We start from the raw sequence: 17,061 nt of genomic DNA on the forward strand, positions 1-17,061 counted from the left end.
GAGATTTGAACCATGTATGGGCAGGCTCATTGTTCCCAAGTTGATCGAATGGGTACAACTTGGGTACAACCAGCCTGTCGGATTTAAATGTGATTATTGCTAGCAGTTGTTATAGCCGTTAGTAATAATCACTTTGTTCTCCCGACAGGGATTGTTTCCCCCGCCTGCCTGCTGGGAGAACATAATGGCTCCGCAGGAGGGATTTTCCCATCAACTCTAACTGTGTTAATGGGTGATCAAGCAATTTTCTTTCCTGCGACCCGTGGTTGCAGGAAAGAAAATCAATCCGTCTATGGCCGGCTTTACACTGACACCTCTGATAAATACCCAATCAAGAGACAGATTAAGGAAAAAAAAGACCTTTCTCATTGTTGGGTTAAGCAGTGATAAGGTCATATTGCCACCTTCCCCTCTACAACTTTTTATTTACATTGTTTTGCTGAAGAGAAGATAACTTCCTTTTCCTCATAAAAACATATGTGTTTTAAAGCAGTGTGTTTAAAAGTCCTGCTTGCTTTGTGCATTTTACTACAAAATACCTCTTTTATAATAATGATGCATTATGCATTGGTGCATTGTAAATGTAAAGCACATCCACATTGCACCCCATTGTAACAGCACTCCATGAGAAAATGTGGAAATACTGGAGTAATCCTCTCCACCAAAACACCTTATGTAATATTAAGCTGACCATACATTATACAATCTTATGGTACAGTTTTCCTTTAGATTTACTAAAAAACATATAATATGATGTCAAACCTAACCAACACTTTCCATTTGTAGGCCCTTGCACTACCTAGTTGAAGGTAAAGTTAAAGGAGATTGTACAAAAATTATACAAGAAAAATGTATAATGTATCGTCAGCTTAACTTTATTAATCCCTTTAACCTTGCTCAAGGGTAAATGCAGATAGGGGGATTCCCAAATTGCCAGTTTAAATCCACATTTGTGCGTGACTGATTCACCAGGCTTAGTATAAAGATAACTTATCTCCTATACAAACTGCAGCATTATGTTATGGTGAGTAGAACAGATCTGATGCATTATCTGGAATCTAAACACATCAGTGTTTACAAGAGGTGAATTATCTTTACATTGATCTCTGATGAAGGTATGCCAGCTATATGCAAGTGTGTCCTGATGGTCAGTTTGTACCCTGATGCTCCTTAAAAAATAATTGTAAGATGTCATTTAATAAACTGCTCCTCCTTCTAACAGATTAGATGTACAACATTTTGGAGACAATGTACTTCTCAATTCTTATTGGGAATTCCATTTTATTTCTGAAATATTTATGAACACTAGACATATTTTACACACGTGGCTGTAAAACCCACTGAAAAAAACAGAAACCAGTCTTAGGTCATTTAACTGATATAGCATGGAATGAAATGGTACATCAGTGGTTTACATTAAAACTAGTAGGATTTAGACCAGTAATCATACAATGCATGAAAGGTTAATGAACACTTTGAACTGTGTAATGTAAAAGGTTTCAGATATGCTGGGCTTCACCAGATATAATTGGACTCAGGTGAAACATGCCTGTCATCAGTCCGTTTGGGAGAAGGTGTGTGCTGTCTGTTCTTGGTGCCTGCTGGCCTTAGGACATTCGTGAGGTTGGCTCCATACCCTGAAAATTTCCCAAAGTTCAAGAGACAAAATGAGAGAAACAGACATTCTGTCATTATACACACTTAAACTAATTTTCAGCTGCTTTTAAACACATTGTTAAAGGAGCAAGCCAACCAGTAAGATAATTATTATTGAAAATGCTATATATTATATTTGTATGCATACATAGCCTTCAGACATCTATTTGCAGATGGTGGCAAAAATATACCCATACAATTTACATAATGTGTGCTAGATATACAAGTTAAACAAGAAAATAAACAAGCTGGTGACTCTTTACCTTAATTGTGGCAAGCTGCCTAAGGTTAGATGGTCATTATAGCTTCTGACACAAATGCCTTGGCATAGACAATTGTCACAGGAAAAGCCCTATGGTTCTTTAGTGGTAATAAAGCCAGCACTCAAAATGTACACTCACCTGCTCGCATTTGACAAGTGGAAATAAGCTGAAGGTGAACGTGGGGTCGCATCAGAGGCGGGGTTGAACGGGAGGTGAGTCTCCTCCCAGCGCCCGGCCAGGAAACTGTGAGGAATGGAGAGGAAGAGGAGAGTTGGCTGGATTATACAGAGAAGGGAACTCCTTCTGTGACACACCTTGGATCTGAAAAGCCAGCTGCTGAAAGTCCAGCCTAATGAACCGGCTCCTATGATAGACAGCACATTGGTCCAATGCGGGGAAATGAATGTCTATCATAGGAGCCGGTCCAGGAGACTTTGTTTTACAGCAGATAGCATTTTCAAGCTGTGTTATAGCAGGAGGTCCCCTCTCTGTGTTACTTGGCCAGCTCTTCTCCCAATTCCTCCTTGTGGCTGCATTGATGGACACTGATGAGGCTGCAATGATGGGCACAGATAGGCTACATTGATGGGCACTGATAGGCTGCACTGATGGGCACTGATAGGCACTGATGAGGCGGGATTGATGGGAACTGATAGGCTGCTCTAATGAGCACTGATAGGCTGCATTGATGGGCACTGATGAGGCTGCATTGATGGGCACTGATGGGCTGCATTGATGGGCACTGATAGGTTGCATTGATGGGCACTGATAGGGCTGCACTGATGGGCACTGATGAGGCTGCATTGAGGGGCACTGAAAGGGCTGCGCTGATGGGCACTGATTGAACAGTGTTGTTTCATGAGATAATTTACTAGGGCATGTTTAGGGGTGGAATTAGGGGCGAGGTAGGGTAGGGGTTGGGTGAGGCAACTGGTGGCAAGTAACTCTTAAGGCCTGGCTAGTAGCTCAGGACTTAAAATGTGAGCCCTGTTACTGACTGCCAGCAGTATGTATACTGCAGCAGGTGGGCTCTGTCCCACGAACCAACGTAACTCTACATCGTTTCGTGGGACCGCTAGTGGGGGCGCGCGCAGGCACCGATTGGCTACAGGGGGAGCGATCTCTCCCTGTGGGGATAGAATGGTGGTCTGCTGTTGTAAACACGGCAGACCGCTGGTCTGTCAGTTATGAACACAGGAATCCTATGTTTCTCTTATTTAGGAACACAGGTCTATGTGTTCATGCAGCAAGCCCATCCCCCCACAGTTAGAAAGCATCTCCTAGGGACACATTTTACCCTTTGATTGCCTCTGGTGTTAACCCCTTCCCTGCCAGTACAGTAACAATGCATATTTTTAGAACTGATTAGTGTAGTAATGTCACTGGTCCCCCCAAAAGTGTCAAAAATGTCAGTTAGGTGTCTGATCTGTCTGCCGCAATGTCGCAGTCCTGCTAAAAATTGTTGATCATTACTAGTAAAAACAAAATTAAAAAAAATAAAAAAAATAAATGGCATAAATCTTTTCCCTAGTTTGTAGACGCAATAACTTATGTGCAACCAATCAATATATGCTTATGGGGATTTTTTTTTTACCAAAAATATGTAGCAGAATACAAATTGGCCTAAAATGATAAAAAAATATATATATATTTTTTAGAATTGTCGCTATTTTTTTGTTTATAGGGCAAAAAATAAAAATCACGGAGGTGATTAAATATCACCATAAGAAAGCTCTATTTGTGGGGAAAAAAAGGACATCAATTTTATTTGGGTACAGCGTTGCATGACCGTGAAATTGTCAGTTAAAGTAAAAGTATTTCACAAAATGGCCTCAGCCTGGTCATTAACCACTTCCTTACCGAGTCATGTAAAATGACGTCGGCAAAGTGGTTGTCTAGATCCGGGCCGCCGTCATATGACGTCGGCCCGTTCTAGCTGCTACTGCGCGCCCCCGGCGGCGCGCAGCGGCGCGATCAGGGATGAGGCTCGTCCCTCGGACATAGCCCATCACTGATCAAGGTAAACAGCCAATAGAAATTGGCTGTTTACCACGTGATCGGCTGTGTCAATCACAGCCGATCACATGAGCGGCTCCAGCACGAGCCGCTCGTTCTCTCTGCAATGCGCGCCCCCGGGGGCGCGCAGAGCAGCGATCGGGGACGAGGCTCGTCCCTCGGACAGAGTCGATCCCCGATCTAGGTAAAGAGCCAATGAAATTGGCTCTTTACCACGTGACCGGCTGTGTCCAATCACAGCCGGTCACAAATGTCAACAGAGAACACGGTAACTAGCTGTCACCGTGTTCTCCTCCTCACACACTGATCCTGTGTGAGGAAGAGAGTGTGGTAACAGCTAGTTACCAACTACAGTGCACCCCAAACACACTGATTGCCCCCCCCCCCAATAAAGAGCACCTGTCACTAGCCCATCAAAGTACCCGAGTACCTGTCATCAGGTACTCAGATGACAGGTACTCGGGTACTCTGATGGGCTGGTGACAGGTATTCGGGTACTCTGATGACAGGTACTCGGGTACTCTGATGACGGATACTCTGATGACAGGTACTCGGGTACTCTGATGGGTACTCGGGTACTCTGATGACGGGTACTCGGGTACTCTGATGACAGGTACTCGGGTACTCTGATGACAGGTACTCGGGTACTCTGATGACGGGTACTCGGGTACTCTGATGACAGGTACTCGGGTACTCTGATGACAGGTACTCGAGTACTCTGATGACGGGTACTCGGGTACTCTGATGACGGGTACTCGGGTACTCTGACAGGTACTCGGGTACTCTGATGACGGGTACTCGGGTACTCTGATGACAGGTACTCGGGTACTCTGATGACGGGTACTCAGGTACTCTGATGACAGGTACTCGGGTACTCTGATGACAGGTACTCGGGTACTTTGAGTACCTGTCAACGGAGTACCCGTCATCAGAGTACCTGAGTACCTGTCACCTACCCATCAGAGTACCCGAGTACCTTCCACCTGCTCATCAGAGTACCTGACGCCTGAAGTACCCAAGTACTTGCCGCCTGCTCATCAGTACCCATCACTACTCATCAGTACTCATCAGTACTCATCAGTACCTATCACGTATCAGTACTGATCATCAGTACCCATCAGTACAGTATCACCTATCACCTATCAGTCAGTGAGTACTACTCATCAGTACCTATCACCTGCCTGTCACCTGCCCATCAGAGTACCCGAGTACCTGTCACCTGCCTATCGGAGTACCCGAGTACCTGCCACCTGCTCATCAGTACCAGAGTACCTGTCACCTGCCCAACAAAGTAGCCGAGTACCTGTCACCCTTCATACAGCCACCATGTCCAAGTCCAAAAAGGTTTATATACGTCGTCCGTTTAAACCTAAATACCGGTGTTATGGTAGCAGATAGCTGCCATAACCCTGGTATTTTTTTAAACGGTGGACGGTTGGCTTTCCGATAAGGGTGGTCCCAGCGGCGGATTCGCCGTGGGATCACCCTTCCGAGATGGCGGAAGAGGCGCCCCCCCCCCCCCTCCCGACGCGTTCCGGTCCTTTTCCCCGCTTACCGGACCCGCCGGCAGCGGGGAAAACGATCCGGTCCCGAATCCTCACAGACAGGATGTCGAGTGAGGGCAAGCTTGCCCTCACTTGACTCTATGGTCTTGGAGGACCGGAGCTACGGAAAATGTTGTTGCCTAGCAACCGGTTTAAAGGTCCTTTTTTTTTTTTTTTTTCATTTTATATTATAATTATTATTATTTTTTTTTTTTTTTCTATCTTTTAGTGTACTTGTGAGATCTGAGGACTTTTTGACCCCAGATCTCACAAAAAAGAGGTCCTGTCGTGCCTATTTCTATTACGAGGAATATTTACATTTCTTTTAATAGAAATAAAAATGATCAATTTTTTTTTTTTTTTTTAAACGGTGTAAAAATAAAAAATAATAAATAAAATAAATAGTAAAAAAAAAAAAAAAAAAAATTAAAGCGCCCTGTCCCCGTTAGCTCGCGCGCAGAAGCGAATGCATACAGAAACCCCGCCCACATATGTAAACGGTGTTCAAACCACACATGTGAGGTATCGCCGCGATCGTTAGAGCAAGGGGAATAATTTGAGCCCTAGACCTCCTCTGTAACTCAAAGATGGCAACCTGTAGAAATTTTTAAATTGTCGCCTATGGGGATTTTTAAGTACCAAAGTTTGTCACCATTCCGTGAGCGTGCGCAATTTTGAAACATGACATGTTGGGTATCTATTTACTCGGCGTAACATTATCTTTCACATTATGGAAAAAAATTGGGCTAACTTTACTGGTTTCTTATTTTTTAATTAAAAAAAGTGAATTTTTTCCAAAAAAATTGCGTTTGGAAGACCGCTACGCAAATACGGTGTGATAAAAAATAGTGCAATAATCTCCATTTTATTCTCTAGGGTCTCTGCTAAAAAAAAATATATAATGTTTGGGGGTTCTAAGCAGTTTTCTAGCAAAACAACTGATTTTAGCTTGTAAACACCAAATGTCAAAAATAGGCCTAGGCAAGTGGCTAGGATGCATGATGATGCTCCTTGGATGTTCGGCCCCTCTATATGGCTAGGCTGTGAAAAAGTCTCACACATGTGGTATTGCCATACTCAGGAGGAGTGGCAGAATGTATTTTGGGGTGTCATTTTTGCTGTGTACATGCTATGTGTTAGGAATATCCTATAAATTGACAACTTTGTGTAAAAAAAAAAAGTTTTCATTTTTTTCCCACATTTTCCAAAAACCTGTGGAAAAAAATGATATGTTCAAACGACCCATAATGCCTCATAGAATATACGTTGGAGTGTTTGCTTTCCAAAATGGGGTCATTTTGTGGACTTTTCCATTGTATTGGTGCTCTAGGGCCTTGAAAAGTGTGATAGGTAGTAAGAAAGTTTTATGTGTATTTATGCTCCTAGAACGCCTGAATGTGCTTCTTGGACGTGGAGTCTCTTTTTGTGGCCAGGCTGTGTAAAAGTCTCACACATGTGGTATCGCCATACTCGGAAGGAGTAGCAGAATGTATTTTTGGGTGTAATTTTTGCTGTGTACATGCTATGTGTTAGAAATAGCTTATAAATTGACAACTTTGTGGGAAAAAAAAGAAAAAAAAATTTTTTTCTTCATTTTCCCAAGAATTGTGGGAAAAAATTACAACTTCAAAAAACTCACCATGCCTCTTACTAAATACCTTGGACTGTCTACTTTACAAAAAGGGGTCATTTGGTCGGTATTTGTACTGTCCTGACATTTCAGGGCCTCAAGAAAGGAGATAGGCAGTCAGTACATCTGGTGTGATCAATTTTCAGTAATTGGTACCATAGCTTCTAGACTCAATAACTTTCACACAGACTAAATAATATACACTAATTTGGGTTAATTTTACCAGAGACATGTAGCAGTATACATTTTGGCCCAAATGTATGAAGAAAAATGTATTTTTTGCAAAATTTCATAATTGAAACTAAAAAAAAGTGTTTTTTTTTTCAAAATTTTTGCTCTTTTTTTGCATATATCACGAAAAAAAAAACCCCCAGTTGTGATCAAATACCACCAAAAGAAAGCTCTATTTGTGTGAAAAAAATTATAAAAATTTTGTTTGGTTATAGTGTAGCATGACTGAGCAATTGTCATTCAAAGTGTGAGAGTGCTGAAAGCTGAAAGTTGGTCTGGGCAGGAAGGGTGTCTAACTGCTCTGTATGGAAGCGGTTAACCTTCCTAGCGGTATTCCCGAGTGTGACTCGGGGTTAGATTTTAGTGCCAAAAGCGGTAACCCCGAGTCACACTCGGGGTAGCGCTAAGAAGATCGCTGGATGCTGGAGGAGGTTTTACTTACCTTTTCTCCGGGATCCAGCGAAGACTGCCAGCGGTGTGCGGCGGCGGAGCTCTCTCCCGATCGTCTGCGAGCCCCGGCTTCCGTCTCCGGCGACGTGACGTCCGCCGGGGGGTGGAACCGGCGGCAAATTCGAATGTAAAATGCACCAAACACACTGATACCGTTCAAAATAAAATAAAATCACATTACATTGCCCCCCAGTGCCCTTTCCTGCAGTTTTACTGTACTTTTTATGTAAATATATGTATATATATATATATACATATATATACAGTATATATATACGTATATATATACACATATACATATATATATATATATATATATATATATACACACACACATATTATATATATATATATATATATATATATATATACACATATATATGTATATATATATATGTATACATATATATATATATATATATATATATATATACACGTATATATATATATACACGTAATTCTTGTGAATGAGCAGCCCAAACCAACTGTATACATTATATATATATATATATATATATATATATATATATATATATATATATATATATACGTATATATATATATAATATATATATAATATATGTATACATAATATATGTATACATACATATATATATATATATATATATAATATGTATAATAAATGTATACAGTTGGTTTGGGCTGCTCATTCACAAGAATTACATGCTTTCAGCACCTAAAATAATGGTACCGCTTTCAGCACCTAAAATCCAAAAGAATCATACCGCCAGGGAGGTTAAGGAGGAAAACCTTCCGGTCCAGAAGTGGTTGAAGTGCTCCATATTACCAAAAGTTCTAATTCTGGGACAGTAAACAATGTCATTATTTATTACACAAATACATTGTAGTTTTTAGGGAAGACTAGCTTGAGTTCAGCTGAAGTTAAAGTTCAGATGCAAAGCTTCCTTCAGATGGGAGAAGCTTCTGTGGAGTAGTTCCATGTTCTATACAGTAAGCATGCATTTTCCTGCCTACTATTAATAGCAAATCTTGGATTTTTTGCTGTAGCAGTTTACATCACATAGACATAATCAGTAGTGGAGAGAACAAATCAGCTTTATGTATTAGAGTCAGTACTAACCACAGCTATTATTTATATCAGGCATCACTAAATGGCAGACCGTGGGCCAAGTCCGGACCGAGTCAATGCCCGGTCCGGGCCCGCCGCAATTGCGCCATTTAGGATCTGCTTTTTTTTTCCTCTGGGAACTGCAATGTAAAGTAGGGGAGTCCCGGGCAGCTGAGACACTCCTGCAACATCGCTGGATAAAGATGGGCTCAGGTAAGTATTAAGGATGCTGAGGGGAGCTGTTGCACACTGAAGGTTTTTTTTTTATCTTAATGCATAGAATGTATTAAGATAAAAAAACCTTCTGCCTTTACAATTCCTTTAGTGTTGTAATAAACATATGCAGCGCTAGTAGCTATGCAAACATGAAAATATCTGACCTGGGACAAAACTATTGTAGAGGATATCTCTAATTTTATCTTAAGCTATGTGTACAATTCTAATAAAAGCAGTGATTCAATCACATGAGAATGGGGATGGGATACCTGGGAATTCTAATATATATGGTGTACTGGTATTAGACTGGGGTAAGGAAAATGGTTGATTTGAAATTCTGGCAGTCTTTGAAAATCATAGATGACTGCAGATAGACATACAAAGGTCAATGACATTTCAAATTTGGAATTAAAAAGGAAAAAAATACTGGCTAACAATCATGTTTATGATTCTTTAATGTAAGTGGAGATTTTGTTTAAGCATACATAAAGTTCATGTTTTGCCGCCTTTAAACTTGTAAGAACATTCTTTCAAACATACGCAGAGTTTATGAAAATGATAAACACTTTTGCAAATAGTTGCACATGTAAGGACATTTTTCATTCTGTTTACATGTGTAGTATTTGGTATAAGATAAATACAATGCCCGCATACCTTTGCAAGAAACATATGTTGAAAAGAAACGTGTCATTTATATGTTGCTGACTGTTATGGTTCAATGTCACAAACTACAGATTAATACAGATAAACAGAACAGATAAAAAATAGTATGAAAAAAATGCCTGTCCTCTTCTTACCTATTCTGAACCCAATTGTATTTATATGGTACCAATGCAATGATTCAGGTTTCACCTTTCATTTTATGGACAAAGATATGGGCAAAAAAATTAATAAGTGATGTTCTTATTTCATTTCTCCCATTTAAAGAAAACCCCCAAAGTCTGTTAAACATTGGCCCTCAGTATACTTCTTATAAAGGTTATTAAAGGGCAGCAAAATAAGAAAATGATATGTATTTTGTGCTGTGCATACATTAAGTATTTGAAAACGGGCCGCATAAAACAGGTAAAATATTTCTATATCTTTTATCGACAGACGCAGCTCTGCTTAATCATAGACTATAGGGTTATGCTCCTCCCACTAGGGATAGGCACTAGGTGGAAAAAAGGCTTGCCCACGCCCATAGGGGCTGTCCCAGCAAGCATAACCCCTCAGGCTCTGCTATACTCAAACAGTTTGTTTTGCCTATTGTTAGGAATAGGACCTAGTTCTCTGCTGGGACTTCGGTCTTAGCTGTAACAGGGAAAGTTTGTGATTTTTTTAGTTAGTTCCTGAGGACCAAGATCCAGAGGAACTACAAGCAACAGCTTTTGCACTGGATAATATAGATCCTTAAGGTCTCACTCTCCTGCTCTGCTATACTTAGACATTGCTCAGGTCTGCAGTAATAACGGGGAGACCGCGTTTTTTGCTACCTTAAAGGGACAGTGCACAAAAAATGGAGTCCCAGGATAAAATATCCCCTGCAGACCCCGTGGAAATGACTGCGGACCCTCCAGCTCGCAGTTGCAGCCAGAGATTGTGGTTTTTCTGCAAAGCCTGATGTCAAAAGTGCAGTTGTGTTCTGGTGTTGCTAGCCGAAAACGTCCTCTGTCCTCCCCTCCATCTGCCGGATCTTCGGATTCTGACACAGATTTGGTTGCCGCAGATGCAGACCACCCTGAGGGGTCGGTGTCTTCACATTCTGACGGTGAAGAGGATCTGTCCTCCTCCACTGTCATGCAAGAACGTGCCTTGGTGGAAAATTTGATAGTTTCTGTGTGGGAAACTCTTAAAAAGATTTCTCAAGCTTTAAACATCCCAATGAGCACTGTGCAAGCAATAATATTGAAATGGAAGGAGTATCAGACCACTGCAAATCTACGAAGACCTGGCCGTCCCTCTAAACTTTCAGCTCATACAAGGAGAAGACTGATTAGAGATGCAGCCAAGAGGCCCATGATCACTGTGGATGAACTGCAGAGATCTACAGCTGAGGTGGGAGACTCTGTCCATAGGACAACAATCAGTCGTATACTGCACAAATCTGGCCTTTATGGAAGAGTGGCAAGAAGAAAGCCATTTCTTAAAGATATCCATAAAAAGTGTCGACTAAAGTTTGCCACAAGCCACCTGGGAGACACACCAAACATGTGGAAGAAGCTACTCTGGTCAGATAAAACCAAAATCAAACTTTTTGGCAACAATGCAAAACGTTATGTTTTGCGTAAAAGCAACACAGCTCATCACCCTGAACACACCATCCCCACTGTCAAACATGGTGGTGGCAGCATCATGGTTTGGGCCTGCTTTTCTTCAGCAGGGACAGGGAAGATGGTTAAAATTGATGGGAAGATGGATGGAGCCAAATACAGGACCATTCTGGAAGAAAACCTGATGGAGTCTGCAAAAGACCTGAGACTGGGACGGAGATTTGTCTTCCAACAAGACAATGATCCAAAACATAAAGCAAAATCTACAATGGAATGGTTCACAAATAAACATATCCAGGTGTTAGAATGGCCAAGTCAAAGTCCAGACCTGAATACAATTGAGAATCTGTGGAAAGAACTGAAAACTGCTGTTCACAAACGCTCTCCATCCAACCTCACTGAGCTCAAGCTGTTTGCAAGGAGGAATGGGAAAAAATTTCAGTCTCTCGATGTGCAAAACTGATAGAGACATACCCCAAGCGACTTACAGCTGTAATCGCAGCAAAAGGTGGCGCTACAAAGTATTAACTTAAGGGGGATGAATAATTTTGCAAGCCCAATTTTTCAGTTTTTTATTTGTTAAAAAAGTTTGAAATATCCAATAAATTTTGTTCCACTTCATGATTGTGTCCCACTTGTTGTTTATTCTTCACAAAAAATTACAGTTTTATATCTTTATGTTTGAAGCCTGAAATGTGGAAAAAGTCGCAAAGTTCAAGGGGGCCGTATACTTTCACAAGGCACTGTATTTATGGAATTTTTATTTATTTTTTATATTTTTATATATTTAACTAGTAATGGTGGTGATCAGTGACTTATAGCGGGACTGCGATATTGTGGGGGACAAATCAGACACCTAACTGACACTTTTGACACTTTTTTGGGAACCAGTGACACCAATACAGTGATCAGTGATAAAAATATGCATTATCACTGTACTAATGACACTGGTAGGGAACATCTAAAGCGATCAAGGGGTTAAATGTGTGGCCATCATGTGTTACTGTGTGTGCTGCGTGCTGTTTTTATTACACAATGTGCTGTTTTTTACTTCCTGCTTAGCAGGAAGAAAAAAAACAGCACACTGCTAATGTTAGAAGAGAGCTCTGTTTGTCTACCTACACAGGACAGGTGGACAATCAGCGGCCGCCATCCGCTGATTGGTTGGTTCTGCAGCAAATCGCAGCACAGCCAGGGCGGTGGGGGCGCTCTCTACCCTGGCGCCCAGATCACGTACTAGGTACGTGATCTGGTGCAGAGAGGCCATCCTGCTGCAGTGTATCTAAAGTGGGTGGTCTGCAAGCGGTTAGAAAGTCATACATGATCCTTTAGTTGTACTTAAAGGAAATCTATGCAGGCAGGACCATAACAGCACATTTTCATTTTATAACATCAGCACTCTAATAACAATGAAAACAATAGTTACTTTTGAAAATCCAATATAAGCTTACTTGAAAAATCTATTTTTATATTGTGAGTGCTGCCTGTCTGCTGGTCATCACTTTCCTCAACTTCTTGGATTCCTTGTATTCTTTTCAGCTTCTCCTCTCCTGTTTACTTTTGAATTTCCAGGGACTACAAATCTCATGGTATCTTGTTGCTTGCAAGCCTGTACTGATTCCCCCTCCTGAAACTGCCCCTCTCGCCACCTCTGCAGTTCAATGAGCAGGCTCTGTGAAATGTGTGACACAGCAGTGCCTACTCACAGGGCACAGTGAATATATATCTCAAAATTGTAAGAAGTAAATGTGGGAGGACTTCACAAAAGTAAGCTTACACTTCAGAGTAATAGGAGTAGACTAGAAATATTTAAAATGTGGAAATAAATATAGGGTTTTATATTTTGACTATAGATACATTTTACGTTGTCGTGTTTGTTAGATAAACTTTAACCTCCCTAGCGGTATTCCAGAGTGTGGCTCGGGGTTAATATACAGTGCCAAAAGCAGTAACCCTGAGCCACACTCGGGATTACCCAACAATCAAACTTACTTTCCACTACTATCCCCTGCCATCCTCCCCACCGTCCTCCAGCCATCCTTCCACTGTGTGCTTGGCAGATGCCGTCACCTGCCTTCCAGTTCCCTTCCCTGCGAGCGCCGCGATACAGGGGGGTAGAACCGGCGGGAGATTAAAAAAAAAAATAAAACAAATGACATAATACAGTGTAATTTGTTAGAATTACAACTTTGTATCATGCTAATTCACCACAAGTTTTCACCTAGTGGCTTTTCCAGTGCCTGTACTTTTTGCGGTACTTTGTGCCTGGAAAATTGAGAACGTCCATGGCGTCCAAAAAGCGTTCTTTTAGCTCAAAAGCGCTTTTGGACGAAATGGAAAACAGCGACGGTGAATCTGAATTATTTTCGATTTGTGGGAAAATTTGTCATCAGGTATTAAAAGTGACGACAGCGACGACTCTGCGACTGAGCTCAGCGATGTGCGAACTTGGTGCTCTATCGACTGCAGCACAGATCAGGCAGCACCCCCAAGATTCCCATTTACTGAAGCACCTGGTATAAAAGTTGATGTTGACCATGACAACCCCTTGGCATATCTACAATTATTTCCGACCGATGAGGTTATTGAAAAAATAGTTACAGAGACAAACCGGTACAAAGAGCAACAATTGGCTACGCATTAGATGTTTGCAAGATGCAGAAAGTGGGAACCAGTGACCAAAGATCACATTTAGAAATTTCTGGGCCTAATAAATCTGCAGGGAGTGGTGGGGAAACCCCTGCAGAAGTGGTATTGGACAACCAATATGGATTACTTGCCACTCCATTCTTTGGCACGGTCATGTGTTTGGCACGGTACAGATTTTGTGTTTCAAACTTTATCATACCCGGGATGTCTACTAGACTCTTGTTTGGACAGATTTAAGTGAGTTATTCCTAAGAATTACAGGCCTAAAATATAAAACAACATATTTCCATGCAAAACAATGTACCACTTTTGGCACAAAAATTCTGACATAATCAGACCTGGGGCAGGCACATGTGGAAAAGCATCGCTACTGAGGCTAGTTAGAGGGTCATGAATGGGCATCATGAATTCTGAATGGTGTACAGCCTAAACCATTCACAGGCCTGCCTCCATATACTCACAGTGGATTGTTCGGAAGCACATTACCTGGCATTGTGTGGTATATTCCCCATTCCCTATTAAGGTGGACTCTATGGTTGAGTCGGACAAGTGGGTCCCTGGGGGAGTTAAATGAACTATAGCACATGAGCCTGGCTATCTTGTTTCCCCTGGGTCTATGGACCAGGAAGAGGAAATAAACTTTCACTAAGGACAAGATGGAATAATTGCCACTGATATATGGGGGTTCTCTACTACCTACATAGGAGAGTAATATAGACAAAATTCGACACTCATAACCACCATTATCTAACTTTAGGGATTGTGATTCTCCCTACCTGTCATCTAATCTTCGTTTACAGCAACAAATATCGGTATTGCTCGGTCTCTCTGGCCCTGACGAAGCCTGATGCGAAACGCGTTGGCTCATTGGGACCCACAAACCGAATATCATCTAAGACTTCTTGCACCAACATCAGCTTGAAGCATGTATTGCTCCCATAGGGAATTATTTCTGTTCTGTGTTTTTAACACGTGTTTTGCATATAAGGGATGTTTTATATGTGCCTTTATACATCCCTGTGTGTATACTAATTTTGTTTTAAATACATTTAATAAATTAATTCAATTTTAATGTATTGGTTCTCTGGTTTTCCTTCTCCCAATCAGCCTAGAAACCCCTACTTTATCTCTAGATAGTTGTGGTTGTATATTATCGGGGCATGGGCCTATTTTCACGGTAAATCTTCTGATAATCAGACCGCCAGGGAGGTTAAATAGATTTTGATTGCAAAAAAAAATATTGGTTTCCTTGATTTCTTTGTTAATTTGGTTAACCAAATAATAGATAAAAACAGTCAAATTTAGTTTAAAATAGTTAATAAATTAAAATTCTGGCCAATAGAATACATTGCCGCCAAACATGTGAACATGCATAAATGCATGTGCAAAATGCAGCTTTTTTCAGTTTTTTTAAATCGGCTTTTCTCATGCTAGGAGAAAAGGCATTTGGAGGAGCTGAGGAAACACTCAGTGTGCATGACGCCTTAGAGATAATTCTACCCTAGGCACGTGTACAGTGCCTTGAAAAAGTTTTCATAACCTTTGAAATTTTTCACATTTTGTCATGTTACAACCAAAAACGTAAATGTATTTTATTGGGATTTTATGTGCTAGACCAACACAAAGTGGCACATAATTGTGAAGCGAAAGGAAAATGATAAATGGTTTTCAACATTTTTTACTAATGAATATGTGAAAAGTGTGGTGTGCATTTGTGCATTTGACCCCCCCCCCCCCCAAATCAATACTTCTTCTTTGCAAAATAGCTTAAGCTCTGTCAGATTGGATGGAGAGTGTCTGTGATCAGCAATTTTCAAGTCTTGCCACAGATTCTCAATTGGATTTAGGTCTGGACTTTGACTGGGCCATTCTAACACATGAATGTACTTTGATCTAAACCATTCCATTGTAGCTCCTAGCCTCTGGCTGTATGTTTAAGGTCATTGTCCTGCTGGAAGTTGAACCTCCACCCTAGTCTCAAGTCTTCTGCAGACTGTAACAGGTTTTCTTCTAAGATTGTTCTAAGATGGTGTGTTCAGGGTGATGTGCAGTGTTAATTTTCCGCCACAGATAGCGTTTTGCTTTTAGGACAAAAAGGTAAATTTTGGTCACATCTGACCAGAGCACCTTATTCCACATGATTGCTGTGTCTCCCACATGGCTTCTCGCAAACTGCAAACAAGACTTCTTATGGCTTTCTTTCAACAATGGCTTTCTTCTTGCCAATCTTCCATAAATGCCAGATTTGTGGAGTGCACGACTAATAGTTGTCCTGTGGACAGATTCTCACACCTTAGCTGTGGATCTCTGCAGATCCTCCAGAGTGACCATGGGCCTCTTGGCTGCTTCTTTGATTAATGCTCTCCTTGCCCAGCCTGTCAGTTTAGGTGGACGGCCGTGTCTTCTTGGTAGGTTTTTAGTTAAGCCATACTCTTTCCATTGTCAGATGATGGATTGAACAGTGCTCCATGAGATGTTCAAAGCTTGGGATATTTTTTTATAACCTAACCCTAATTTAAACTTCTCCACAACTTTATCCCTGACCTGTCTGGTGTGTTCCTTGGCCTTTATGATGCTGTTTGGTCACTAAGGTTCTCTATCAAACCTCTGAGGGATTCACAGAACAGCTGTATTTATACTGAGAATAAATTACACACAGGAGCACTCTATTTACTAATTAAGTTACTTCTGTAGGCAATTGGTTCCACTAAATTTTAGTTAGAGATATCAGAGTAAAGGAAGATGAATACAAATGCACGCCACACTTTTCAGATATTTATTTGTAAAAAAATTTGAAAACCATTTATCATTTCCCTTTCACTTCACAATTATGTGCCATTTTGTGTTGGTCTATCACATAAAATCCCAATAAAATTCATTTATTTTTTTAAAAAGAGGGGGGTACTGCGCTTCAGGGATACAATCAATATAAATTCTGATGGAGTCTGCAAAAGACCTGAGACTGGGATGGAGATTTGTCTTTCAATAAGACAATGATCCAAAACATAAAGCAAAATCTACAATGGAATGGTTCACAAATAGACATATCCAGGTGTTAGAATGG

General features: G+C 40.9%; 1 protein-coding gene across 1 annotated transcript in view; it reads right to left on the reverse strand.

Moving 5' to 3' along the window:
- Positions 1-1,308: 1,308 nt before the first annotated feature.
- WIF1 (WNT inhibitory factor 1) overlaps positions 1,309-17,061 on the reverse strand; it is a 165,663-nt gene continuing 149,910 nt past the window's right edge. Inside the window, exon 10 of the mRNA XM_082252868.1 lies at positions 1,309-1,637. Coding sequence (XP_082108994.1) covers positions 1,516-1,637 — 122 coding nt within the window. The 3' untranslated portion in view covers positions 1,309-1,515. The remainder of the gene's footprint in view (positions 1,638-17,061) is intronic.

Source organism: Pelophylax lessonae (assembly GCF_965119305.1).
Source record: "Pelophylax lessonae genome assembly, chromosome: 4".
Lineage (NCBI taxonomy): Eukaryota > Metazoa > Chordata > Amphibia > Anura > Ranidae > Pelophylax > Pelophylax lessonae.